The sequence below is a fragment of the Cyprinus carpio genome, chromosome B6 (assembly GCF_018340385.1).
Source record: "Cyprinus carpio isolate SPL01 chromosome B6, ASM1834038v1, whole genome shotgun sequence".
NCBI lineage: Eukaryota > Metazoa > Chordata > Actinopteri > Cypriniformes > Cyprinidae > Cyprinus > Cyprinus carpio.
The window spans coordinates 461,305-488,682 of record NC_056602.1 but is presented as its reverse complement, the minus strand read 5'-3'; the positions used below and the strand labels follow the sequence as shown (position 1 = coordinate 488,682).

The window sequence follows — 27,378 nt, the reverse complement described above, 5'->3', positions numbered from 1 at the left end:
ACACCGTTCCCCAACACGCCCGGACTGACCGTTCTGGTCCCACGGAAGCCCCTCTCCAGTGACATCTTCCGGCTGGAGGAGGGTGACTATCGGCGGCTGGCGCTGGCCTCCCGGAAGGTGTCCGGGCTTCTGGAGGCGGGGCTTGGCGCCTGGGGGGTGGGGCTTATTTTTGAGGGCTTTGAGATCGATTACGCTCATGCTAAGCTGATTCCGCTTGTCTCTCCGCCTGATGAAGCGGAGATGAGCCTCAGCTGTCCGGCTCCGGAGTTCTTTGAACGCTATCCGGGCTACGTGACGTCCGTCAGCGGTCCGCCAGCCAGCACGGAGAGTCTCCACGAGATCTGTGCCAGAGTTACCCAGCGCTAACTAGGGCTGCAAAAAGGTGGTAAATTTCCAGTAATCTTGGAAGCTTTCCAAGATTTTTTTTAATCTTCCGGGAATTTTTGGAAAGTTTCCAGAATTTTACCAGAAATATTCCACCCCTTTAAAATTCTAGCGCTAACCGCTTTCTGCCAATTTAATCAGCAATGTTTATAATAATAGCATAAATAACTAAAGGCTGACCTGTATATTGCCAAGGCCGATATATCGGCTCATATTTGACATTTTTCGAACATTGTCATCGGCCGATGTGTTCGAGACGGGACTTTTATTTTGACAGCACCTGATCACACACACTGCAAAAAATATATATATATTTTCTTCCTTAGTATGTTTGTCTTGTTTTCTAGTAGAAATATCTACAAATTCTGGAATTAAGATACTTTTACTTGCCAAGTAAAATTACTTTTATGAAAAAAATATCCAAATTTGGTTAGTTTTTGCTTCAAACAAGTAACAATATCTGCCAGTGGGGTAAGAAAAATAATCTTGCACACAAACTTCCCAGATTACTAATTGCCAAAAATACTACAAACAATAATCAATTATAATTCATATAAATTATAAAAACATTTCTTTATTTGTGAAAAATACTGTAGTAAGATCAGAATCAAGTAGTTGTCATCTAAAGTATAAGTATGTTTATTTTACACACGGATCATTTTCAAATTATTTCAAATTTCTTAAATATTATTTAGAATAAATAAATATGATATATATCAGCCACTCTGTTTTCTAAGATATCGGCATCAGCTGTCAAAAAAAAACAATATCGGTGGACCACTAAAAACATCTCGATACACATTTGTGAAAATTATTGATTTACAATAAAATAAAATAATATAGCAAACGCCACTGCCTCTTTTCATTTAAACATATTAGCCACAAAAATGTATTTTAGGCACACATACATATTTTGATTGCCTTTACTGTATGTATACTTAACAAAATAAAATATAAAACAATCCTCTTTTCGTTTTCATTTTAAAAATATAAAACATATTAATATGTGGTTCAGGTAATACATGCATATGATTATTTTCACTGTATGTATGAAAAATAAAATGAAATATAAAACACAACTCTTGATCAACAATAATAACCATTATAAAAGTGCACGTATTAAAGATAAGAGGGTCATATAATAGGAAATAAACACAAAAGCAAACAAAGTATGCTATAAAGTCAGCACTGTACGACGGTGAAGTAAAATATTTCTTGTCCTAATGTGACCATCTCTAGCAGACCGAGGTCAATGACAACACAAGCGTCTACTGTAAATGTTTTTCATGTTAATTAATCTCGTACCATCATCTAGTTACACAATTACAAGCTCGTACCATCTGCGTCACTTCAGTCTGTTCTTAATTAATCCCCAGGCATTTTAATTAACATCATAATTGGTGACTCGTTAGTGTTCTTAATTATGCATCTGGAAAGCTGGTATCTATTCTGTGAGAAGTAAAAGAATCAGGTTATCTGACACAAACACAACAGTGAGGAGAAGAAAGTGAAGTTCAGATTTGTTCGCTGTAGCCTGATCTTCCCAGAGTCTGAAGATCAATCAGAAGAGAGTCTCGAGGAGTTAAACGAGCAGCGGAGAAACAGACAAACAGGAGACGTCTGGGGAACACCACACACAGAAAACACAACAACCAGCACAGTTTCAGAAAGTCAACATGCTGGTGACGAGCACTTCGTTAAATCAGTGCTTCTCTACTGGTTTTGATCGAATCAGAGTCAAGATTTTACATCAGGGCAATGCAGGGATTTACAATAGTAACAAAAGCAAACATTGAAATATATCAGTATTACAGTGCGTAGACCCTGATCAGGCCCAGTGAGATACAGAATTATGAACATGGACTTCGTAGGAAAGTGGTCTGTTTTGGTTGTCAAGTGGTTTCATGTTCTGCTCAAACCATCTTCATCCTGTTTATGTGTGTATTTAATGTTGTCTGGACTGTATTTTCTTTGAAGTTTTATTCATGGTGTTTAAAGATGAAGATAAACTTGTGCCAAAATAATGTGGAGTTTGATGGACATACAATCTTTGACATCAACAAGAACATGGGAAGTGTTTTCTCCTCCCTTTCTCGCTGTCATAATAATTATATAGGGTTATTTTATTGTATTATTTGACTGTTTTTCATGCTGTCAGGGCCCAATCACAACAGACCTGAAGCACATGTTTGGGTCACCAACCACTGGATCTCCAGCCCTGCTCCTGGAGAGCGACTGTCCTGCAGATTTCAGCTCCAACCCGGCTAATCAAGGTGTTCAGGGTTACTGGATAGTTACAGGCAGGTGTGTTATAACTGGAGTCTGCGGGAGAGTAGCTCTTCAGGAGCAGGGCTGGAGATCCCTGGATCGAACCGAGACACACACAGTCCAAGAGTCTCAAATCACACACACTTCAGACCCTCACGGTGATGGGTTTCTTGGAAGGACTCTGCAGGCATTGACAGAACGCGGAGCGCTCCATCTTAGAGATGTAGAGCAGAGGCTCGATGGTGCAGCTCAGGTCCATGATGGAGAAGACGCAGAGGCTGATCTTACAGCGGAACGTCACGAAAGAGTAGGTGGAAGCAAACGGCATCAGAGCCACGGAAGGCAGATAGTTCCCAATGATGATGACAAGGACAATCATCACCATTTTAAAGGCCTTCTTCTTCACCGGGTTCATGACTTCTTTCCCTGCGACGCTCTTCCTGAGGACCCAGATGATGGAGAGGTTGCAGAACATCATGATGAAGAAGGCCGAGAGGATGACTCCGCTGAAGACCTCATTCACGCTCATGACACCTAAGAAGCTTTTGGTCAGTGAGTAGGCCAGGATGAGTCCCCACACCAGCAGCGAGACGCCGATCCGGATGCGAGTGTCACGGATCCCCGTGAAGAGGATGGGATGGACCACAGCGACGTACCTGTCCAGACAAATACAGGTGAGAAACAACGGAGTCACGTCTTTGAGTCCGTAGGCGAAACGCACCGAGTACCAGACGGATGGATCGTTGAAGTACAGACGGTTGGAAAGGTCGACTGCCGTCATGAGGCCAAAATAGGCGTCCAGGATGGAAAGGTTAAAAATGAAGATGTCTGACGTCGAGCCTTCGCTCTTCTTCCTCAGAATCTGCCACAACACGAGGGCGTTCAGGGGAACGCCTGCAACCAGGTTCAATACTTTGACTCCAAAGTACAATAGAAACCAGTGAGGAGCCTCCGCACACTCCTCGAACTGGTACCACGGTAGACGGTGCCACCCGGAGACGCTGGAGTTCACGCTCAAAGCCGAGGTGTTTTCCATGATGATGAAATGAGCTGCAGACGTCTGCTATAATGATCTGTCTTTGACAAGCGGCTGTTATATCTACTGAACTTCAGACACGTAACAAGCAATGATCTGAAGAGCTCGTCTCTCTCGAGTTAAATATGGCTCGTTCAATTCGGAGGCGTCTGCTATAGTTCCGTCCGATTGTCAATGTTCCTCTGACCAGAACTCAACTTAGACGCGTCGTCAGTTTAGCGTCTCTCTCGGGGAGCTCCTAGAAAAGCTCTTCCCGTGGGAGACAGAGGTGGGACGTTTTGGATGCAACCAATTGTTGCGGTTCTTTCGGGTCAACAAGAAGATCTCGTCTGTGATTGGATGGAGAGGAGGGTCTGGCGGAAAAGTTTGCGATAAAGTCTCTGCAGTTCGATGAAAGGGGACGAACGAATTTTGTGATGTAACTGCAGGTTAGAAGAAGAGCTTCACGTAAACAGGTGATGCAAGAAACAAATCTACCGTAACAACACTTCTAGCTCTCTGCCACCATATGAGAGCCCTCGACTGTCACAACTACTCTATAGAGCGATAAATATTTCAGTCTATACCATTAACCTAAGCACTGTTTCATTTCAGTTGATTTACTGGTGAGCGCAACCAAAACTTACTCCAAATTTAGTTTGTGATTTTATACAGACGCAGATCCAGTGACTGGTCTGTTCACTTGTATATTCTCATTTCACGAACATACATATATTTGATGCATGTTTGGTATTTTGGTGTAGAATTGAATGTCAGTTTGTCTTTTTTCGGTCTATGATGCAAGTGTTTCGGTCCACACGTAAACCTGTACAGGACAACAGTGCGTTTCATCAGATGCTGCATCACTGTATGTGTGAGAACTCTACAGTCTGCCTTTGTGCATCTGAAGTTCATTTCACTCATTCAGACGTTTTAATGCATGGGAGTTTAGTAAAGCTTTCATTGTTTCCCTTACTGATGATGAACCTATGGTGCTCATTTATATAATTAGTGTTCATCTCATGTAAAGCTGTGGAGTTTTAGGAATGTTTCAGGTTTTTTCATATGCTCATCTGTATATGTCATATCAAATCTGTATGCTTTACAGTTTTCACTGAAGATAAATGTCCCTCTTCTGTTATTTTGACATTTCTGAGGTTGTTCACATGTGGCAATTCAGAATGGAAGAATAAGTGAACACAGACAAGTAAGTATATCATTTTTGGAGTTCCTTTATGCATCAAAAATACAGCAACTGTTCATATTTCTTGTCTATTATGCTCGGGTTATTAAACCATCTCTAGCAGTCCGAGGTCAATGACAACACAAGCTCACCTGAGCATCTACTGTAAATGTTTTTCATGTTAATTAATCTCATACCATCATCTAGTTACACAATTACAAGCTCGTACCATCTGCGTCACTTCAGTCCGTTCTTAATTAATCCCCAGGCATTTTAATTAACGTCTTAATTAGTGACTCGTTAGTGTTCTTAATTATGCATCTGGAAAGCTGGTATCTATTCTGTGAGAAGTAAAAGAATCAGGTTATCTGACACAAACACAACAGTGAGGAGAAGAAAGTGAAGTTCAGATTTGTTCGCTGTAGCCTGATCTTCCCAGAGTCTGAAGATCAATCAGAAGAGAGTCTCGAGGAGTTAAACGAGCAGCGGAGAAACAGGCAAACAGGAGACGTCTGGGGAACACCACACACAGAAAACACAACAACCAGCACAGTTTCAGAAAGTCAACATGCTTCGTTAAATCAGTGCTTCTCTACTGGTTTTGATCGAATCAGCATTTCAAAAAAGAGCAGTAAACCAAGCATCATGCAACACAGTGCTACATTTGACATATTAAACATTGAAATGTATCAATGTTGGAATAAGTAGACCCTGCAAAGGCTCAGCAAGATGAAAAATTATGTACAGGACTAACCAGATTGAAGTGTTTCTATGCAGCAGACAGTTCACTAAACGCACAGAGTGAGAGAATGTTATGTATCTTGGAGTGTGTAGTTTTGTTCATGGTTTGAGGATGAGAGCGTCACACACCCTGTCCAAGCTGATCCATATGTCTAATTAGACTTTACTCCATAAAGAGAAATCTTACTGTGGTAGGATGAATTTGTGCCAAGCTACTGTAGAATTTGATGGACACACAACCTTTGACATCAGTAGCTATGCATATGGAAGGTCTTTTCTCTTTTCTTTATTTGGTTGATGAGTCTATTTTAATGTCAAATGATTAGTTTTGTTTACTTTTTACACTTAACTTTGGGTTTTTCCCTCTTTTAGTGACCAATCACAACAGACGCCAGTTGAGAACCACTGGATTAGAAAGATACAATAACAATTCAAAAGTATACAATCACATAAAATCAGACAGTTTTTCATTTCAGACCCTCACGGTGATGGGTTTCTTGGAAGGACTCTGCAGGCATTGACAGAACTTGGACCGATCCATCTTAGAGATGTAGAGCAGAGGCTCGATGGTGCAGCTCAGGTCCATGATGGAGAAGACGCCAAGAAGAACCTTACAGTGCAGCTTCTTGAACGAGAAGGTGGATGCAAACGGCAACAGAGCCACGGGAGGCAGATAGTTCCCAACGATGATGGCGAGGACGATAAGCACCATTTTAAAGGCCTTCTTCTTCACCGGGTTCATGACTTCTTTCCCTGCGACGCTCTTCCTGAGGACCCAGATGATGGAGAGGTTGCAGAATACCATGATGAAGAAGGCCGAGAGGATGACTCCGCTGAAGACCTCGTTCACGCTCAGGATGCCTAAGATGCATTTGGTCAGTGAGTAGGCCAGGATGAGTCCCCACACCAGCAGCGAGATGCCGATCCGGATGCGAGTGTCACGGATCCCCGTGAAGAGGATGGGATGGACCACAGCGACGTACCTGTCCAGACATATACAGGTGAGAAACAACGGAGTCACGTCTTTAAGTCCGTAGGCGAAACGCTGGGAGTACCAGACGGACGGATCGTTGAAGTACAGACGGTTGGCCATGTCCACCGGCGTCATGAGACCAAAATAAGCGTCCAGGATGGAAAGGTTAAAAATGAAGATGTCTGACGTCGAGCCTTCACTCTTCTTCCTCAGAATCTGCCACAAAACGAGGGCATTCATTGGGAATCCTGCAACCAGGTTCAATACTTTGACTCCAAAGTAGAAGATGAACCAATGAGGAGCGTCTGCACACACTTCATACTGGTACCAGAGCGGACGGCGCCACCCAGAGATGCTGGAGTTCAGGCTCAGAGCTGAGGTGTTTGACATGATGATGAAATGAGCTGTGGACGAGAACAACTGTTATCAACATGAACTCAAGATCTACTCCAGATACTTCAGCACCAGAATGGTGACAACCAAGCCATATGCGACAATGATTTCAAGAGTTTGTCTCTGAGAACCTCATAAAATCAGGTTAAACGGGTCATTAGGATTGCAGCTGTCTTTGATCTTTTGACACATAAGAGGTCACTGTACTATAAAGACATGCTGTAAGTTACATCACATACACTATATGGACAAAAGTATTGGGACCCCCCTTCTTTAGAACAGAAAAAGGCACTTCCAAAACTGTGGCAGCTGGATGGAAACATAATTCATGTATCTAAAAATTGTATTTGCAACAGTTTTGGAAGTGTCTAAAATGACTTTACCTTTTTGACTTTTGGTGATGAGTTTTTGGCTCAAGGTCTGCGTTTGAAGTCACAGCAGACCAGTCAAGTTCTTCCACACTGACTCAGTCAATCATTTCATTTTGAACCTTGCCTTATAGACAGAGCCACTGTCAGGTTAGAATAGAAGAGGCTCCTGTCCAAACTGCTGCTATAAAATGAGAAGCACACAATTCCCTAGAACATCATTATATGCTTAAACATTAAGATTTGTACTCATGGAAATTGCTAAAGTAGTCAAACCTGTTCGTAAGAAGGGGGTGCCAATACTTTTGTCCATATAGTGTACATGTTTGAAGTTCTCTTTAATTATGACGGCACATGATGGAGCAACTTTTCAAGCATGCATTTGCTACTTTCCTCAATATGAAACTGGAGAACATGTCAAAATGACTCAAGTTATGCAGAGACATAAGATATGAGGACACAAGCAGGTATTTATGCTGCTATCGGATTTATCGTAATTACGAGTTTCCTAGTCTGAAATTGGACGTGACTGTGAAACTAGAGATAATGGGCGAGCCATAAACTTCAAATATGGTGGAAGAGAGAAACATAGCAGCTTTGTAAAATCTACATTACTTTCTCCTGCCATTACAGTCATGTGTATTTATTTAAATAAATAACCATTTAATGCATATTGTATGTATTGAAAATAGCATTAATTTGGACAAAATTTTGAAAACGTCAGCCAGCATATCTAGACAGCGCTGTGAATGTTAAAATGGTTACCAATGAATGAGACGCTACATTTTATTCAAAACCTGATGGATATCGACTAAATATTTTCTTCTCTTTTGGCTTTAACAATAAACCAGGTTTCCTCAAATCTTGCCCTGAAGGGTCACTACCTTTAGAGTTTAGCTCAAACCCTGATCAAGCACACTCATCTGATCCTCGATTAGCTTGCTCTGGTCAGGTGTGTTTGATCAGGGCTTTGAGATTTGAGGAACCCTGTTCTACATATGAGATCAGCATTATGAGCCTAAATTTACTAGAAGTATCTTAATTGTATTCGTCTCGTGTAACATCTGGATCACTGGAGAAGTGTTCATCCACAGTGCAACACTGTCACCTTGTGGGCTGCTAATGCCATGAGTTTAGCCAAATTCTAAGTAAATACAGAGTATTTTATATTTAATGAGTCACAGTGTAGTACAGGATTCGCAAATAACTTTTATTGAAAGATGAAGCGGTGCAAACTCCTGCACAGCAGTCACATCACAAACCGTAAGAGATTTCATAGTGCTTTAACTATCCTAATCTATATCTGAATAATCTGCATAATGAGACATTTGGAAAGATGCAAGCTTTGTTTCATTAAAGATACAGTATGATCCAGCCAGTCTAGTGAAAAGTAGCATCCAAACGGCATTTGAAATCTCCATGAAATATAGTAATATGTAAACAATTTGATATATGCATTAAATCCAGCAGATACTCAACTTTTGTACAAATTTTTGACAACTTTTTGTCAATCCCACAGTTACCCGCTCATAGGAATGAACACTATATTTCTGCTAAAATCTCTCAGTATGTGTTCTCACATAGAAACTGTGGTAGCAGCAAACTCTTCAGTCATATTTCTATAACATTTTAGTGTAAAACTAAAACATTATATATTTGTCCAGTTGTGGGAGAATGGTGCATTAAAAACAGCCGCTCAGTCTGCAGCAGTTACTCGCATGCATTGATATTTTCCCTCTGCAGAGATGTGATCCAATCAGAAGAGCAGCTGCTGACACACCTTACAGAAGACCGAGCTCTTAAACTCAGGACGAGGGTTCAAAATAATAGTTTTTTCAAATATATGACTGCTTTTTTTTTTTTTTTTTTTTTTTTTTTGCAAAAACTAAATGAACATACTCGTGTATAAAGGCATGTCATGACCCCTTTAAATGATTACCAATATTTGTCAGATAACTCACCCACTGCTCGCTCAATACAGAGGTGTCCTGCTTCGATCCTCAAAGTCTGTCTGACCATCACACAACTTAGACGTGTCCTTAGTTTAGTGTCTCTCCCGCGGGACACAGAGGTGGGACGTTTGGACACAACCAATTGTGGCAGTTCTTTTGGGTCAACAAATAGAACTGGTCTTTTATTGGCTGAAGAAAAGAAATCAAAGTTTTGTGATGTAACTGCAGGCTGCGAGCACAGCTTCGTGTAAACAGGTGATGCAAGGAACAAATGAGTAAATCTACTGTAACATCTTGCAAATACACACATTTCTGGCTCTCTGCTGAAGACAAGCTTTACCACAGAACAGCCCTCGACTGTCATAAATATTTCATCATGTACAAAAACACTCTTTCATTTTCAGCTGACTCCAAAACTTCAGTTTCCACTACAGCTCCAAATTCAGAGTGAATCCTTCTGTTTATACAGACACTGTCTTTTTCAGTGTGTCTGTTTCATTAAAAGTTAATTTCACTCATTCAGATTTCATTCATATTGTCTTTTAAACACAATTTAAGCTTGTAGACAGAAACGTACAACATTTTAATCGATGGGATTGTTCGAGGATTCCCTCCTCAATCACTGACTGATCCTAACACATCATGCATTCAATAGATTTAACCTGCACTTATATCCAAAGCGACTTTGCATTGTTTTTGTATTATATTTACCAGTTGTTTGTTTAACTAAATAATGCATTCATCTAGAAAACTGAGCATGGCTAGCTCTCAGAGGCACTGGAGTTTGTTTTGCAAGTTTTGATGACACGGAAACATTTCGTTAGAAGACATAAGCATACTTCCACATCAGCAGAACCCAGAGCTACTGTTCTGATGCATAATATTATTATTAATATCACTCTGTTCAGTTCATCATGTCTGCAGCGTTCTAACACTGAAAAGTTCCCGGGATACAAATCAAGCATCAGATGCTAGTGTGGATAGTTCTTTTAAACTCAAAAACAATTAGACATTTACCATAGAAAACTGGAATTGCCTCATTAATAAAAGAGAAAAGAATGCATGACTGTACTCTCATGATTTAAGGAGTTTTATTGCTTTTATGCAACACATACTACAAATGAAGCACACCACCAGAAGATACAGTGCTGGCCAAAATGATTAAACACTAGTATTTCAAGCAGCTAAAAAATGGTTTAAAGTCAGTTATTTCTATCTTTCGCTGTAGTGTGTCAGTAGGAAATATCAGTTTACATTTCCAAACATTCATTTTGCCATTAATTGTAATAATTCAATTCACGCTTATTTGTACAGTGCTTTTCACAATACAAATCGTTGTAAAGCAGCTTTACAGAAAATTAAAGTTTCTATTATATTTAGAAGTAGCTTATCAGTGGTGACTGTATCAACTTGATGTCCATGATGTCAGAAATACTGTAAACTTCATGCAGTCAGTGACGTAATCACACAGACGGTGAACACTATTAACAGCAATTATTATATGATGCAATCAAACTTATATCGAAATGTGGTAGTTCTGTATGTTGTCTCTGGGTTAGCATCATCTGAGGTCCTCTGAGGGGTTGGCATCATCTCTTCTCAGGTGTTCTGGATCCAGACTGGAGCTTGTGTAAATCCTAGTTACCACGGGATGTAAATCCCGGAAATAGAGAAAAATTAGCGTAGCTGCTGATCCAACCAAAGCAAGAATGATGTGTTCAAGCGTGATGGATCGTAGCGTGGTAGAAGACTAGTTAGGTACGCAGGAGTTAACCCATTAAGGGCCTTTTTGTGCTGCACACAGAGATCTGATCTGATCATCATCAGTCTGTCTGGAATGACATGAAACTTTTATTTAACAGATAAGAACATTTACTATGCTACAAAAGATTTCTATTTCAGATAAATGCTGTTCTTATGAATTTTCTATTCATCAAAGAAACCTAAAAAAATTCTGCTCAGCTGTTTTCAACAAAATAATAAATAATTACATTTTTATTCTCAAGATTTTAACTCAAAAAGCAGGCTTGCTGAGCAGAAGAGACTTCTTTAAAAACATTACAAAGCTTACTATTCGAAAACTTTTGACTGGTAGAGTAGCTGTTAATATTTTATTTGAAATGTGAATCAATACCATTTTGCTCAATGATTCCGCTTACTCCTAAAGTGAAGGGAACTATGAATAATCCAGAACACAGAATTCATAAAGTGCGTTTCTGTATCTGTCCGCTCGAGCTGGTGTCATGACGTCATGTGGCCGCCAGATGTCGCGCAGACGCCACAGACGCGCCTCGCCGTTCGTTTCCACTGGAACAAATCCAGCAGGAACAAACTGCAGCATATGAATCACACGATCGATAAACATATGCGCCCTGATCATCTCCTCATATCGACAGACCCGCACGCGCCGAGCAGCGTAGATTTCCAGCACATTCGCTCTTTCAGCCGCGGCTGTTTTTCACCAGACGTTTTTTTCCTTCTTCTTCCTTTCAAACGGAGCGTTCATTCTTGGCTCGTCACATGTTGACGCTTCCCGGTCGCAGCTTTGCGGGTTTATGCAAAGAAAACGCAGAGATTAAACACAGAGGAAAATACACATCTAGCGCTCGGTTCTTAAACGCTAAAAGCGCTTCGTGCTCAAACGGGGAAAACGGGAAACCGCTGCAAGAATAAAGCAGCGAGAGCGCGAGGAAACCGGAGAGGGGGGGCGCGTGTGCGCGTGCGTTTCCTCTCCGCCGCAAGAATCCACAGAGAGAGAGAGAGAGAGAGAGAGAGAGAGAGAGAGAGAGAGAGAGAAGAAGAAAGGAAAAGCAGCAGCAGCTCCACGCCACTCCTTTGTTTTAGGAAATCGCTTGAATCGCTCGAAGGACTGGAATGATGCATCGCGTTTCTCTCGCGTTTTTCCGTGACGCCTGTTTTTAAAGGCGAACTTGACGATTTTGCGTTTAATTTGGTGGAAGAGCGTTTGAGATCCGAACCCTTCAGACGCATTAAGCGTTTCCTTCGCGTTCACCCTCCATGCGTTTAGACTCGTTTTATCCCTCCTTTTTAAGTTCCACATCGCGGGATCCTCTCAAGCGTTCCAAAGCTCGCTGGCTCTCTTCTGCTCGAGGTTCGCGTCCAGGCCCGAGATACTCGCTACTCTTCAAAGGCCTTTAATGCGGCACGCGCGCGTCACATTGTAACGGGTTTCCTCGCGTCAGATGCGCGTCGGTTCTGATCCATAAAGCGCCGCTGATCCTCGTCCAGAACACCTCTCCTGCGCTGTCCGCTCTTCATACGCAGCGTCCGCGGCCCTCTTCGATGTTAATGTCGACCGACGTCGCATCTGTAATGCTGCCCGTGAGCCACGGGATCCTGGAGCGCGACAGGGATCTGGACTCCGGTTCGGCGGCGGTTCGGGGGATGAAGCGCGGGGATCCGGAGCCGGAGGGAGCCGCGGCGGCGGGGGATTCGGTCGGGGCTGAGTGCAAACGAGCGCGGATGGACGGTACCGAAGACACCGGACAGGTAAGCGTTAAAACCACCATTCTGTGCGTTTGTGTTCATGAAAGAATAGATGCTGTGTGCTTCTCAGATCCGGCCCGTTACATGAGATGAAAACAAACAGCACGCATGGGTCTCTCTCTCTCTCTCTCTCTCTCTCTCTCTCTCTCTCTCTCCCCGGTGCTGTGATGATCCTCCTGAATCATGGAGGTGTTTTCCCAGCTCTCTTCTCCATCTCTTCATCCTGCGGTACTTTTCCATCCTCCTCCATGAGCACTTCTGCTCCTCTGTGTGTGTAGACAGACGTCATCTCATCTCTCATTTCAGCGTTTTATCATCTCTCCTTCTCTCTCTCTTTCTGTTAATTCTCCGGTAAGTGATCTAAAGTGCTGCATGGACCCTAATGGCTCATTTTCACAAGCTAATGGCTCACGGATTCTCTAAACCGCACCATGACGGTTTAAGGCCGAGCAGATGTGTGTGTGTGTGTGTGTGTGGAGCTCGCTGGTGTAGCCCAAAAAAGGTATTGATCCTGGTCCGAGAGCGAGTCTGGAAACACGCCTGCAGCAGAGACAGAGATGGAGTGGAGGCTGCGGGAACCAAACCGTTCGGTAACAAGAGACACGCACTCATGAAAAGCAGGCCATGGAGGAAATTAAAGGAATGAGATGTTGATTGAACGTGTGTGTAAACACACCGGTCTGATTCCGTCTTCCAGCCTGTTTAACACACACTTACAGTGTCTGAGATGTGAAGCTCCACAAGCTTGGAGGACAGTGATGTCCAGCTCCAGTGTTTGGAGCTCAGTTCATGCAACGGTTTTTTGTGAGTGCAAATTTGTTAAGAATTTCTTTGGTCTAAATCTGTAGGAATTCATTGAGTTGACTTCTGAGCCGCTGCTGTCCACTGTGATATTAAAATCACACACACGCGAGCCGTCAGAAGAGGATTTGCTGTATCACTGACAGTAAAGAGGCTTTTTGTTGTGCTAAAGAGATCTACACTTGTTTCAGAGTGGCATTAGTCTCTGATCTCCCATTTATCCTGACGTGGGCTGCTGGGGGGGGTGGATACACAAACACACACACACACACACACACACACATGCTCTGATTGGAGATTTGCAGATAAGCCTTTGCATTTTTACCTCATGCACTGATCCGTGTGTATTGAATATGCTCAGATGTCGTCGGGTCGCTCACGATCCGCTCTGCTGTTGTAACGTGCCCTACTTACCCCACGTCTCCAGTAATTACCCTTATGGGACTGCACACGTGTTACCATGGCAACTTTGAACTTTGACCCCACGAGCAGAGCAGTAAAATCGGGGTGTGGTGGTGATGGTTATTGCAAATGACAATAGATCGAGCGCACGAGTCTCAGCCGGTCTGGAGTCAAGAAAGTGTCTTTTAAAAGATTTCCTCAAATTAAAGTCCACATGAAATCAGAATTATTGCAGTTAATTTTGTGTTTACACATTGCTAGTCATGGTGAACAAATAATCTGTGCAGGTTACTGGAAAAAAGTTTGTCTTGGTAATCTTTAGTCAAAATCTGAAAATTTGCTTCTGCTCTGGAATGGCGTTTTGTCTGATGTCAGCTGATGGTGTGGGCGGAGTCTCACTAGCCACGCCCCTTAGTGAGACTGGAGGAGCACTAAAATAAACCCCACCCTCTATTTAATATTTAGTTTTAGTTGTAAAGAAGTCACAATACTGAAAGATAGTAGCTACTTCCAGATCACACCAGAGTAGGAATCACGGTTCTTTAGTGCAGTGTACTTGTCTTGAGTATGTTTGCTTTTTACTGACCTTCCAAAAGAGCTTTTTTTTTTTCCTTTTTTTTTGAGTGTATTGAGCAATGTGTTTTTCATTTTCTTAGTCTTTTTATTTTTAGTACCTCATTGAGTGAGTCTCTCTCTCACACACACACACACAACTGATGTCAGGACACCAGACCTCCATCTTAAATGCGTTCAGCAGTAACACACACACACACACACACACACACACACAGGAAGTATAAACTGCAGACAGACGGTCAGACTCATGGCACTAACAGACACACATGAAGTAGCCGAGAGCTTTGAAACACTCGTCCTCTCGTTCACAAATCATCTCGTCTTTCCGTCCTTCACTGAGCTCCTCCTCCTTCAGCTGCACCATCTGTTCACGTTCTTGTCCTTCTCTTGTCTGATCATTCCGTTCTGCTGTTCTCCTTTCACTGGAAGTTACAGGTCAGTAAGTCTGAGGGAATCATAGTTTCTACTCTCAGAAGATCTGCGAGTCCTTCCAGTGAGACGCAGCTCAGTAAAGTGTGTGTGTGTGTGTGTGTGTTGGCAGCGAGCGGCTCAGTCCTTAAGGAAATGAGGCACATGACGGGGAGGTGGAGGGCTTCTCTGTGACTCATTGTCTCTCTCTCTCTCTCGGCTCTAGTCGTCTGTTTCACACACATGGACTCCAGATGTTTCTGTCTTCATTCTCTGGACGTTCTTTAGATCAGAGGTGATCCTCAAATATCAGCAGAAAAAACACACTCAGACTTTCAGTCTGAAAGCAGAATCTGGGCAGAATCTCAAGAACACATCCAGCTCGTATTTCAGCCCAAAACCCAGAGAGAGAAGCTGTATTCTGATCAACGTGAATCATTTCAGACCTCTTTTCAGGATCGTGAACACTTTTTCCATTTCCATTTTTGTGATGCAAAATGTAATTTCATCATTTGTAAAGAATTTAACGTATACAGATTTTAACATAAAAATCTTTGGGTTTATTACTGTAATGCACAGCGTGGGGATTTCATTAATTACAGCAGTCAGTCACCATTAAGAGCAAAGCAGAAGAAGGCTCTGAAGTATTACAGTAATGAGAATTTTGAACGCAAGACCAGAAATGATGCAATTTAAAAAAAAAAAAAAAAAATCACCATGGTCCTATAAATAGGCTTGCACACTATGATTTGTTTCTACAATCGGTTGTTGCAGTGCATTGTGGTCCGGCCGTGTTTTCGTGAGATTGGCTGTGTACACTTCATCACTGCGGCTGATCCCAGTGTGCTTCTGTCTGCTGGAGCGACGCAGTGCGCACTGCTAAGTGTTCCCTCAGGGGACTGTAGGAGGGACATTAGTTCCAGCTGGGAGCTGCATGGAGCTCAGAGAGAGTGTTTATCAAGAGAAGATGAAAAGAGACGCAGCAGCAGAGCAGAAATAACCCCTGATTGTCTTCAGAGCCGTCCTGAGCTCCATTACTCTGTCCTCACATCAGAGCGGTCTCCACTCGCCGGCTGATTTCTCGTATCATGTGTTGTGTAAGCGTCCAGATCTGCTATAAATATTAACTACGGAGGATCTTTTGGACTCTAATAAGTAACCGTTAAAGTCCTGTAGTAAAGGTGCAGCGGTACGGAGTCGTCTCATTCGTCCCTCGTGTCGAGACTGTCCTCTTGTTTTAATGTGTAAACAGTAGCCGGGCTTGAACCCTGACGGAGCGGCGCTAATCTGATTAAACACCGCTGTAGACCAATTAAACGTGCAGCCCAATTAGAGGCACGGATCACACGCGTCCTTCATGTGAACGCAATCCCATAATGCACTGCTCTAAGCTTAGTGAAAATAAATGATTTTTAAAGCCAGGGGAACGTTGAATATAAAAGTAAATATTAAATACTAAGAAGTTTTCATTCAAATAAAATGCATGTTTTCCATGTTCTTGTTTATTAGAGTTTTGTGTTTGTGTCAGCAAACTATAATCTTCAGTCAGGTTTATATAGAATTTAACGGTGATGAAAACGTAAAAAAAAAAAAAAAAAAGATCCTTCGTTGTGTCAACATTATTTTGATAATTGGTTAATCTAACAATTATCAAAGCAATTAATTGACTAATGCTCGATTATTTCATGGATTAATCAATGGACTTTGATTTGATTATTCATCTTTTGATATTAGTTGAAATATTGATTTATACATATTCTAACAAATAAATAAAGGTAATGACTTCAGCTTTTGAAAATCATATGTCATTACAATTAATTTATACAAATAAATATATTTGGGACACAAAATGAGATGACATGAGATATTCACCATTTAATTAGCTTTATGAAAATTGTTTGTAAGTCATAAAGATGAGACTAAATAAAGGTGAGTGATGATGTTTTATTTTTGAATATTCACAAATAAAACACCTTATAGGGTTATGATAATCATAACAGTCCTGAGCTAGATCAATATTCGATCTCTGCAAACCAAACTATCGGTTTAATGAAACATTTTTTTCTCACTAATAAAAATATGTGATCATGAGCTAGCTCCACACTGAGAGCCGCTCTATAACAAAGTATTAACTCTAACCGAAAGCGACTCTGACTCTGGGTTTTCATTTTTAATACTGTAAAGCTGCTTGATTTAAGGCTCTCTATTGCATAAAGTACTGTATAAATAAACGTGACGTGACTGTACTTTACTGGAGTACCGAACAAACATCCACATCACTGTAAGCAGATGCTTTCTTAACTGCTGCTTTCTCACCACTGTCAGTTTTTGTTTATTTCGTTACTAAGTGGAGAGTGTGCAGCATACATTTACATATTGATCCAAACACTGCTCAGCAGCTTCAGGAAGCGCCGTGTGTCGTCTTCTCTCAACACTGTGATACAGTGTTGAACTACAGCGCCACACTGGTCAAACCGCATTACTGCAGGCTCTTACATGAGCTCAAACCACTACTCAATAACAAATTTCTCTCTATTGTTGATAATGTAGACTAATCGTTTCACAGCTATATAGAGTTTTGTCTCCTGAAAGTGTTTCAGGAAGGTGTTTCATCATCTGAACGTTGAATATGTTGTCCATTAAATGCAGCTTTACCCTGACTGCTGTCTAAAGGAGTCAGTTATTAGTCTGATCAGACTGATCTCTCCCGTGAGCGGTGCTGTCTGTATGGAGAGTCGTTTACGATCACGGCTGTGATGCTTTCTTAGGTTAATTAGTGTCCAGTAATCGGCTGGTTTAAGCTCCTCCAGCACCGAGCGCTCTTCATCTCGTATCTCCGTCTGGTAATTGAGGTCATGTTGAGGGGCTTTTGCCCGCAGGTTTAATTCAAGTATTCATTATTCACAGTCCTGCTGCTTAAATGTTCTCAATTGCGCAGTTGATGATGAATCTAAAGGTGAGAGCGAATCTTCACGTCGGTGTCACACAGATGACCGAATGACTGTCCGTCTCTCTGATGGTCATTACAGGAGGTCAAGCTCTGAAACACAGAAGAAGCTCTTTCTGCAGACCTCAGTGATTCGCTCCGTTATTCACGTTCCTCAGTCACTAATAATGAAAGCCTTGTATGCAAGTGTTTTGTTTATCTTGTATATTATACAATATATTTCTGCATTTTAGGTTAACTGTGCTTGAGCGTGTCTGTCAGGGGTGCCCTTCATGAACGCCGGTTAGGAAGTCCTTGAACAGTGATGCTGGTTTCACTGATGCGCTTTCAGTCTCGAGGGGAAGGTGGCACATCAGATCCCTGTGGAAGTTTTCTCTTTTAAAGCTAGATTGGATGCAGTGGTGTTTAACAGACTGACTGAAGGTGAAGACTCCACTCAGAACATGTTCTGCAGGGTTCCTCTTTCTGTCAAACATATTTTATTGGACTGTCCTGCTTTTAATGTATGTAAAAAACTCTTTTATGAAGTGAACTCACTTAAGGAGTTTAGTATAATTTTGCCAAAAAAAACAACAACAAACATTTTATCATATGTTAAAGTAAAAAAACCTTGTGTAATATTTTGTGTGTTTGTTTGTTTGCTGGTTTTTATTGTATTTGTTATATTTTACAATTGTTTTTGCCATGAAAATAGCCTAAGATGCTGACATGGCATTAAATAAAAATATACTACTACTATTATTATTAATAATAATTTTTGACAATGTATCTGTGAAACTGAGAACACACAAGGAGCTTTTCAAGATCATTGAACTGTTAATAGTCCCAGTGTTTTAGATTAGCATTCTGGATTACAGCAGCTCTGTGTGTGTGTGTGTGTGTGTGTGTTCAGATTGTTCAATTGGTGTAGTTAATCTCACTCTTTATCTTCTTTTTCTCTCTGTAATCCCTCCATCCGTCTCTTTATTCACTTATCAGCATCCGTTTGACTGAGCTTCACATCTGCTCTGTTTCAGAGGTTTTGCACACAACTGAACGTCTGTAAACATCAGTATTATTGTAATATCATTTCAGAAACATAATATAGTCTCTTGTGATGCTTAAAAATACTCTTGGTCAACTAAACATTATAGGATTTGAAGATTAAATGGCATATTATGATGATGATATTTTGTGCTGAGAGCATGAAATTCCATTGGCTGTGATTTACATGTTTTAACTTGTTCAGGGAATGCTAGTTTAGCTACCTGATTAACTAACTAAAAATAAATTAGCAGTTTTTTTATTTATAAACGTAGTTTTTATGATTTCTAATCAGATGGAATAGAAGCTAAACATCTTTGAAAATTAAGAAATCGATTTGTTTGTCTTATGAAAAAGTGTAGAGAGAGAGAGAAGAGGAGGAGGGAACGAGTGAGTGATATGGGAGGAGAGAAGAAAGAGAGAGAGAGAGGAGGGAAAGAGAGAGGGAGATTTTGAATGTGTGACAGAGATCTGGAAGCGCTGCTGTCTGTCTGTCTGTCTGTGGCTCGCTGCTGTGGTCAGTAGGATGATGGGAGTCTTTTACCCTCCTGTGCGGCCGGTGAGTTCTCAATCATTCATGTGCTGCGTTTCCTACCTGGAAACGTTGAGTGTAATGCACTCGTGCACGCATGTGTGTGTGTGAGAGAGAGGCTTTACATAAGTAAACTGCATTCTGCTAAATGCATAAATGTAATATTTGAAATGAAAGAATTTGCAGCTGCAGATGACACCTTCAGTGTGTGTGTGTGTGTGACGGAGGTGAGGAAACACCTGTCTTTCCTCAATCAATCTGTCCAGACTCAATTGATCAGTTGCTCTTGAGCACCTTCACCTTCATCTGTCTTCTGGTCTCGTTGTGTCTTCACACACATGTGGCTTTAGTGTTAATGTGCTGCAGCGATACAAATCAGTCTTTTATTAGTTCGAAGCTGTCTGTGCTAAAGCCTGGAATCTCTCTCTCTCCTGCCGTTTCCCGAGGGCTCGAGCAGCTGTTATCTCTGTGTTTTCCTTTAAAAGCAGGAATGGGATGGGATTGGATGGGGGGGGCGGGGGGGGGGATGGGGGGGGTTGGAGAATGGAAATGGATTTTTAGAGGTGACGCTCAGGGAGGAGAGCCAGAGCTGGCCGTGGACGGTGGAGTATGGTGGAGTATGCTGGCCGTATGCTGGAGTATGGTGGAGTATGGTGGAGTATGCTGGAGTATGGTGGAGTATGCTGGGCCCCACCCAGCGTTTGCCCTGCAGCGAGGGAGAGACTCTTACCTGTCGTCTCATGATCTCACACGCTCGCTGTAGAAACCCAGAGCAGCTGCCTTTGTTGTGCACAGAAATATAGGCCTATATTCCCCCTAAAACTCTTTTTTTTGTTGTTTTGGACATCTGATACACGCACGCATCTAAATGAGGACAGATGCATGTTGTGTTTGTATAAAGCTCACACAAACACTGGAGCTCAGTAATAAACAAGCAGATACTAGAGATGCATCAAAGCTGAATTTCTCCACGATACTAATAGCTGATTATTCAGAATAAGGTCTAACTGATAGTTTGCTTTTATTAAGGGAAAAGAAATCAACTCCTTGAGAGGAAACCCTCTCATTTGTTACATTACTGTAATATTAGGTCTGGGGGAAAGCGTGTTTTCAGTTAATGAACAGAGCATTGAAGCACAATAGATTGCAATAGGCTCTGTGCTTCTGACATTTTTATTATGATATTCAAACCATAAATATAATTTTGGCGCTGTTTAATGTGGAGTGACGGATCAGTTCAGGATCGTCTCCTCCGCTTTAATACCAGTTACAGTATGAAATAAACATGACTGAACATCAGAAAGTATGTGAACAGAAAGAGTACTCAGTTTTTGTCTCGTATAATCGTTCGATCAGTGTTTCAAATATGTGAGAAGCATTTTGCTAAATAGATGCACCATAAAACATATTCATTATAATTTTTCACTGTTCTTCAATATTTAATTTGTTTGAATAAATCTGCCAAGTTTTATGCCATTTAAATATTCATATTTCAAAAAAACAAATTAGAGTAGGAATATAATATAATTGTATAAAAACTTCATTGAGTGTGTTTGTCTACAAATCAGTTACATAAAAAACCCAAAATCAATATTTGAGCAACTACAAAAAAAGGTCACCTTTTAAAAAAGTTCTCCTATTCTTTATCCTGATTCACAGCGGTCAGCTTGTAATAAAGGTTTCTGGTTTGAGTGGTTCTGCTAGGAATGCGCAGGAAGGAGAACCAGTTTGAAGGAAGAAGAATTTGCTTTTTAGGTTAAAAATTCCTTAATATGAAATTCGAATGGTATGACAATTAGAGATCAGACTGTAAAGAAATTGAAATCTACACACTAATACACACGATATACACACAATACTGATGTTGTTAACATTAACAATTTGAGACAGAGTATAACAATAATAATAATAATTTGCCCGGTTTGAAGTGATATGAGCTATCATTAGATTTAAAGGGTTAGTTCAGCCAAAAATGTAAAATTATGTCATTAATGACTTTTTGTTCATTCGTTGGAACACCCGTGAGACCTCCGTTCATCTTCGGAACACAGTATAAGATATTTTAATTTAGTCCGAGAGAGATTTCTGTCCCTCCATTGAGAATGTATGTACGGTATACTGTCCGCGTACCAGAAAGGTAATAAAACATCTTCAAAGTAGTCCATGGTACATCAGAGGGTCCGTTAGAATTTATTGAAGCATCGAAAATACATTTTGCTCCAAAAATAACAAAAATTACAACCTTATTCTGCTTTTTCTTCTCTTCTGGGTCTGTTGTGAGTGCGTTCACAACACTGTAGTGACGCTGCTGACGTACCGCGCTGCTGACGTGTTATCTTTGTTATTGGTGCGCCCACCAGAGAACACGTCAGCAGCGTTGTACGTCAATGTCAGATTGTTACTTGTTCCGATGACAACATCGGGTGTACCTTATAATTACTATTAATTGTAACGATTTTTCCTCAGTTGGTCAGAACAAAAGTGTCAGATTGTTACTTGTTCAGATGACAACATCGGGTGTATCTTCTAATGTTGATTCATGTTTATGACATGCTATACTTCATGTTTGATGCACTCGGTGCTACTGCGAACACGGCACATTTAAGAGCATCAAAACGCCATTTATTGTTTGAATTTTAAAATGAACATAATTTAAAAGCCTTCCTATCGGTCGTAACAAAGCACATTGTTGGATGGGAGGCACATTACAAATAATGTTTGGTGAAGGGAAAATCATGACCTGGCAACCCTGGCTTGAACTCACACGGTCAAAGAGAGACTCTCTCTTCTACACGAGACATCTGATGACTCTTTTTCTGCTTCCTTTTGATTGACAGGATATATTCATCCCTGATCGTCAGCTGTTTTAAACAATCGTCCAGTGGTGCTTTTATCAGTCGATATCGATTATTGGCTGATACTAGTAAATACAATGCAAACTCATATACTATTCATTACTGCAAGTAGTCATTTAGATGTAAAGTAACACACTTACAGTAGACATCTGACATACAGCAGATATCTTGATTATATAAACACACATTAAATGCCACGTAACTGTCCATAAATCAGTTTTCTTGGATCATTCACCACAAGCAGAGATCACACCTAGAAAAGATGACTGAGACTCATTGCTGCTGATAGTCAGTGTTACTGTACATGTGTTATCTGCGTCACAGACGCTGCTTCAGCTGTGTTTAATCCAGAATATTTCACTCAAGCCAACCCAAGCGCTTCATGCCGAGGAGATGAAACACAACATCAGCTGCAGCTTGTTTGCTTTTCTTGGGCTGGTTTCTCGGAGTGTGTGTGTGTGAGAGTTCAGAGCTCGATGCGTGTCTGTCGCTGAAGAGGAGCTCCGCAGTCGCTTCGTGAGTTTGTGTGTGTGTTGAGCAAAGGAGCAGTCCTCTATCCAAACTAGATCAGCTAGTTTCTGTAGGTCACACATGTGCAGAGGGTGGAGTGTGTGAGAGACAAACATTCACACTCACTCGTGCGTGTGTGCGTGTGTGTGTGTGTGTGTGTGTGTGTGTGTGTGTGTGTGTTTCTCTCAAACACCAGCGTTTGCAGGCTGAACCCACAAACCTTTGGACCCATCCCGGAGCGCTGCTGGACTCTGATTGGTCAGGGAGGAATGAGCGGACACGCCCTCTAAGAGGATGCAGCTGACCAATCAGAGCATCAGTGGGCGGGCCAGACGCCTTTTACATTCAGCTTTAATTTTTCAGTTTTAGTCATTTTTGTACTTCACCTACTTTATTTGCCTAAATGTCTTATTTTTATGAATGATTGAGTGTTTTATTGTGTATTGCTGTACACCCAAACTGCTTCAGTCACCACCAGTGTGCAGCATCCGCCTTATTCATGTTTGTATTCACTATTTCTATTTTTTTGCTTCAGCTTTATTTCAGTTAATGAAAACAATTTTTAGTAGTTTTAGTGTTTGTTTTAATTGACCATAACAACACTGGTCCAAAACAGGGTAAAAATCTCCAAAACTCTTGGGCAGAATCATGTGTCAGCAATAAAATTTAACAAAAGCCATGAAAGTGCATCTTTAGCTCAAATCAGTTTTAAAAAAGAACATAAGAACACTGGAGTACGTCTGGTTCTGTATGAAACGCCTCGCTGAAGTGAGTAAAAAAAGTAATATATTTAAAATGCATTTATTTCATACTAATATAGTTCAAATCTATTAACATATTTACTGACCGATAACTCGAGACTCGCTGATTATTTTGTAATTATGATTACACTTTATTTGGCATACTGCTTGTGCACAATGCACACTTAATATTAAGTCTAAAATGTGTCACTTTTTATGAGAATTGTATGATCTTTGAATAATTTGTGACCCTGGAGCACAAAACCAGTCTTTAAGTGTAAATTTTTCAAAATTGAGATGTATACATCATCTGAAGCTGAATAAATAATCTTTCCATTGATGTGTGGTTTGTTAGGAGGACAATATTTGTCTGAGATACAACTATTTGAAAATCTGGAATCTGAGGGAGCAAAAAAATCTAAATATTGAGAAAATCATCTTTAAAGTTGTTCAAATGAAGTTCTTAGCAATGCATATTACTAATCAAAAATTAAGTTTTGATATATTTACGGTAGGACATTTACAAAATATCTTCATGGAACATGATCTTATCTTAATATACTAATGATTTTTGTCATAAAAGAGAAATGTATAATTGTGACCCATACAATGTATTGTTGTCTATTGCTACAAATATACCTGTGCTACTGATGACTGCTTCTGTGCTGCAGGGACACAAATCGGTCTTTAAATGCAAAATATCTGGCATGTGCTTGCAATAGTTCCACTTCAGCTTAATCAGATATACTAAGCATATCTTTAACTGTACTTCAGCACAATTAAAGTGCATTAAGGTCAAAATGATTTGTTCCAATTTAACTATACCAGTTTAGTACACTGAAAGTACAATTGCAGGGCGTTTCATTAAGTATATAAATATGAAAATGTATTTGTAGTGTACTTGGCATGAGGTAAATGTTTTTCAGATAGATTAAAGTGTATTTATTATTTTTCTCTAGGAGTGGTGTGTGGTCAGGAGAGATAGATGCGCTGCAGTGACTCTGTCTGGTTCTCAGTGACGCATCACGGACTGATTCTTGTCCAAGAATCAACACACAACACCGTTAAAGCAGTGCACACGCCAGTCACACACAAACTAACATGCAAGTGTGTGTCGGGGGTCTGAAACTCAAATCATCTTCAAGACTGTAACGAGTGTGTGCATTCAGTGCTTGCGGCTGATGTTTGAAAGCTGATTCATAATGATGTGGGACAGTACTGAGACGCTGTATGGAGTTTTACTGCTGCCTGCTCATTAATGTTCCTTGAGGTTAACGAGGAGATCTCAGAGCTATAAATACCAGGCCCTGTCTCTCTCTCTCTCTCTCTCTCTCTCTCTTTGCCATGTAGGGAAGTGATGCTGGAGGAGGAATGCACACTTGACAGAACACTCTCTCTCTCTCTCTCTCTCTCTCTCTCTCTCAACAGACTGATTAGCATTTAGCATGGTCTGTGGTGGACTTTACTAAGTGTCAGCACAAAAAATCAGTAACATCAATATGACAAAGTTAATATGAAGTGATTTAAAATGTAGAGAAAATGTTATCTTTTTGCTCTATTTCACGAAAGCAGTTCTAAACACAGGCATGTGGTGTGTCTCTGACCACAGAATGAATTTGAATGCATATGAACCCATTCACAAAAACAGTTTCTTTCTTTGTTCCTGAATGAATCGATTGAATAAATGACTCAACAGCTAATTTTAGTCTCCTTTTTAAAAGTATAATTTCTTTTTTTTTTCTAGCATTTCATATTCATGTGTTCTAAATGTTATGTAACATCATAATATTATTTATACAATTTATAATTGCAAATTAAAATTAATTGTAAAAATTATGCCACTTGGCTAATGAAGCTTCTTTTATTTGAAGTGCATCCTATGTATTCTGATGCATGCATTAATGTCTCTGCATGGTAGTATTTGTTATATCATATCAAAATGAGAATATAATTTTTTTTTTTGTATAATATCTTGAGTGCATAATGGCACAAAGTGAAAAAAATGGAAAATGTAAATTTCCCCCCCCCGAGTGAAATAATTTCTGCATGTGTTTCTGTGGGATTCACATGAATCAGTCGCTGCAGCAGCACTGTTTGCATGAATGTGATGTTTAAGCATCATCAGGAAGGTGTTTTGAGGCTGATCGGAAGCTCGTCTGCTGTGCTTGCGTGCGTCGGAGGCCCGTGTGCTGAATTATGCACGAGGACCTCATTAATATTGAACAGCTGCCTGAGTCTGCTTGTCACCAGAAAGAGAGAAATGTAATATCTCTGGCTTTTAGTGACATCATCTGTGAGAGGAATGCATTACCGTCTCTCTCTCTCTCTCTCCATTCCGGTTGATTTCACTTTTCCTCTGCTCTCGCTCTCGTGCCGGTCGCTCTGTTAAGTGAGCTGTTTTCTGGTCTTGTGCCGGCGCTCGATTAACCCTGGTGTCTGATCTGCAGGGTTCACAGGACACGATGGGAGCTCTGGAGGGCGTCGTGACTCCGTTCTCCTCCTTCCCTCCCCCTCCGCCGCCTCCTCCTCAGAACGGCCTGGCGCTGGAGTTCGGGGGCCAAACGGAGGCCCCGGCAGGAGTCAGCAGCTCCTCCTCCTCTAACCCCAGCGCTCAAGTAAGTGTAAAGCTCCTCGAGCAGATGGTGACGTCTGAGCGCTCGCAGCATTGAGCAGCTGGAACAACAAACGTCCTGACGTGGAATCATCTGAAGACAGTGTGATTTGTGTCTTCACTCGTGTGATTGTAGTCTCTCACACTCCATACATCTCTCTCTCTCTCTCTCTCTCTCTCTCTCTCGGTCTCTCTCTCTCTCTCTCTCTCTCTTCTCTCTCTCTCTCTCTCTCTCTCTCTCGGTCCTCAGATGTCAGACAGCTCTACTCAGGCAGAGCTTCAGTGTGTTTCTGCCGGAGGTTCCAGCAGCAGTGAGTCCCTCCGAGGCCAAAGGAACCCCGAAGCGGCTCCACGTCTCCAACATCCCCTTCCGCTTCAGGGACCCAGACCTGCGGCAGATGTTCGGGGTACTACAGGCCTCACAGGCCTCAGGGTTTATTCCTCAGATGATTTTAGAAACAGTGACGTGTTTAAGGGCTGATTCTGCCCCCTGGTGTCCGAGAGTGTAACAACACCTCAAAGCCATGTTGTAAATGTAATGATCAGTTGCAAACAGCTGTGGGTTTGTTTATGTTGAGCATTCTCTCTCTTTTTGTGTGTTTGTATTTGTTTTTTTAGCAATTTGGAAAGATTCTGGATGTGGAGATCATTTTCAATGAGAGGGGATCAAAGGTAAGAAAACATTTTAAAATCATGCATTTGATTAAGTTTTATTGTTAGACTAAAGTAACAGTTCAGCCCCCATTGATCATGTAATTCCTGTGATTCGGTGAGACAGCAGCTGTTTAGCAGATGCTCTGACCGTCACGCACTATGATTTGTGCTACTAATAGAGCTGTGTGAAGTATATAGTTAGCGATAATTTCATAATTGTTGTTTTAACGATGTGTGATTTGACATCGAGTATATTGCATGCAAAAGTCAAACAAAACACACCTACAGTGATGAAGTCTAGCAGGTTAGTATTCAACGATTTCTGTTTAAAATATCAAAACATTATTTCTGCTTTTGTAACTGAAGGATAAAGCGTTCCGTGTCGCTCCGAGCTGCATTTGTTGATACTGATTTAATTTGAACTTGTCAATTTATGTTAGAATGGTATTATAAATGATTTAGACCAAATGTAAATTGCACATAAAAAATAATAAATATAAAAAAAAAAAAAAATAAAAAAAATTTAAAATCAGTG

At 40.9% G+C, this 27,378-nt stretch overlaps 4 protein-coding genes across 5 annotated transcripts in view; 2 read left to right on the top strand and 2 right to left on the bottom strand.

Moving 5' to 3' along the window:
• The window catches only part of LOC109085922, a 2,701-nt gene extending 1,898 nt beyond the window's left edge, over positions 1-803 (top strand). The window contains exon 2 of the mRNA XM_019100411.2: positions 1-803. This exon is cut by the window's left edge and continues 574 nt beyond it. Within this exon, the coding sequence (XP_018955956.1) occupies positions 1-366 (366 nt within the window). The 3' untranslated portion in view covers positions 367-803.
• Positions 804-2,269: 1,466 nt separating this feature from the next.
• On the bottom strand, positions 2,270-4,016 carry LOC109085869 (G-protein coupled receptor 4-like). Its single transcript, XM_019100362.2, has one exon. It carries the CDS (start codon positions 3,686-3,688, stop codon positions 2,798-2,800), a length of 891 nt encoding a protein of 296 aa, XP_018955907.1. The 5' UTR covers positions 3,689-4,016; the 3' UTR covers positions 2,270-2,797.
• A 781-nt stretch (positions 4,017-4,797) lies between these two features.
• Positions 4,798-11,552, bottom strand: LOC109085894 (G-protein coupled receptor 35-like). Of its 2 annotated transcripts, XM_042725252.1 has the most exons (3): positions 11,412-11,552; positions 9,287-11,109; positions 4,798-6,968 (listed from the first exon to the last, which is right to left on the bottom strand). In XM_042725252.1, exons 2-3 carry the CDS (start codon positions 9,639-9,641, stop codon positions 6,064-6,066), a joined length of 1,260 nt encoding a protein of 419 aa, XP_042581186.1. In that variant the 5' UTR covers positions 9,642-11,109; positions 11,412-11,552; the 3' UTR covers positions 4,798-6,063. The 2 variants fall into 2 exon arrangements, with proteins under 2 accessions (XP_042581186.1, XP_042581185.1); XM_042725251.1 differs by having other exon boundaries at positions 9,287-11,524.
• A 48-nt stretch (positions 11,553-11,600) lies between these two features.
• The window catches only part of LOC109085918 (RNA binding protein fox-1 homolog 2-like), a 28,416-nt gene continuing 12,638 nt past the window's right edge, over positions 11,601-27,378 (top strand). The window contains exons 1-4 of the mRNA XM_042725254.1: positions 11,601-12,787; positions 26,026-26,199; positions 26,447-26,596; positions 26,808-26,861. Coding sequence (XP_042581188.1) covers positions 12,581-12,787; positions 26,026-26,199; positions 26,447-26,596; positions 26,808-26,861 — 585 coding nt within the window. The 5' untranslated portion in view covers positions 11,601-12,580. The remainder of the gene's footprint in view (positions 12,788-26,025; positions 26,200-26,446; positions 26,597-26,807; positions 26,862-27,378) is intronic.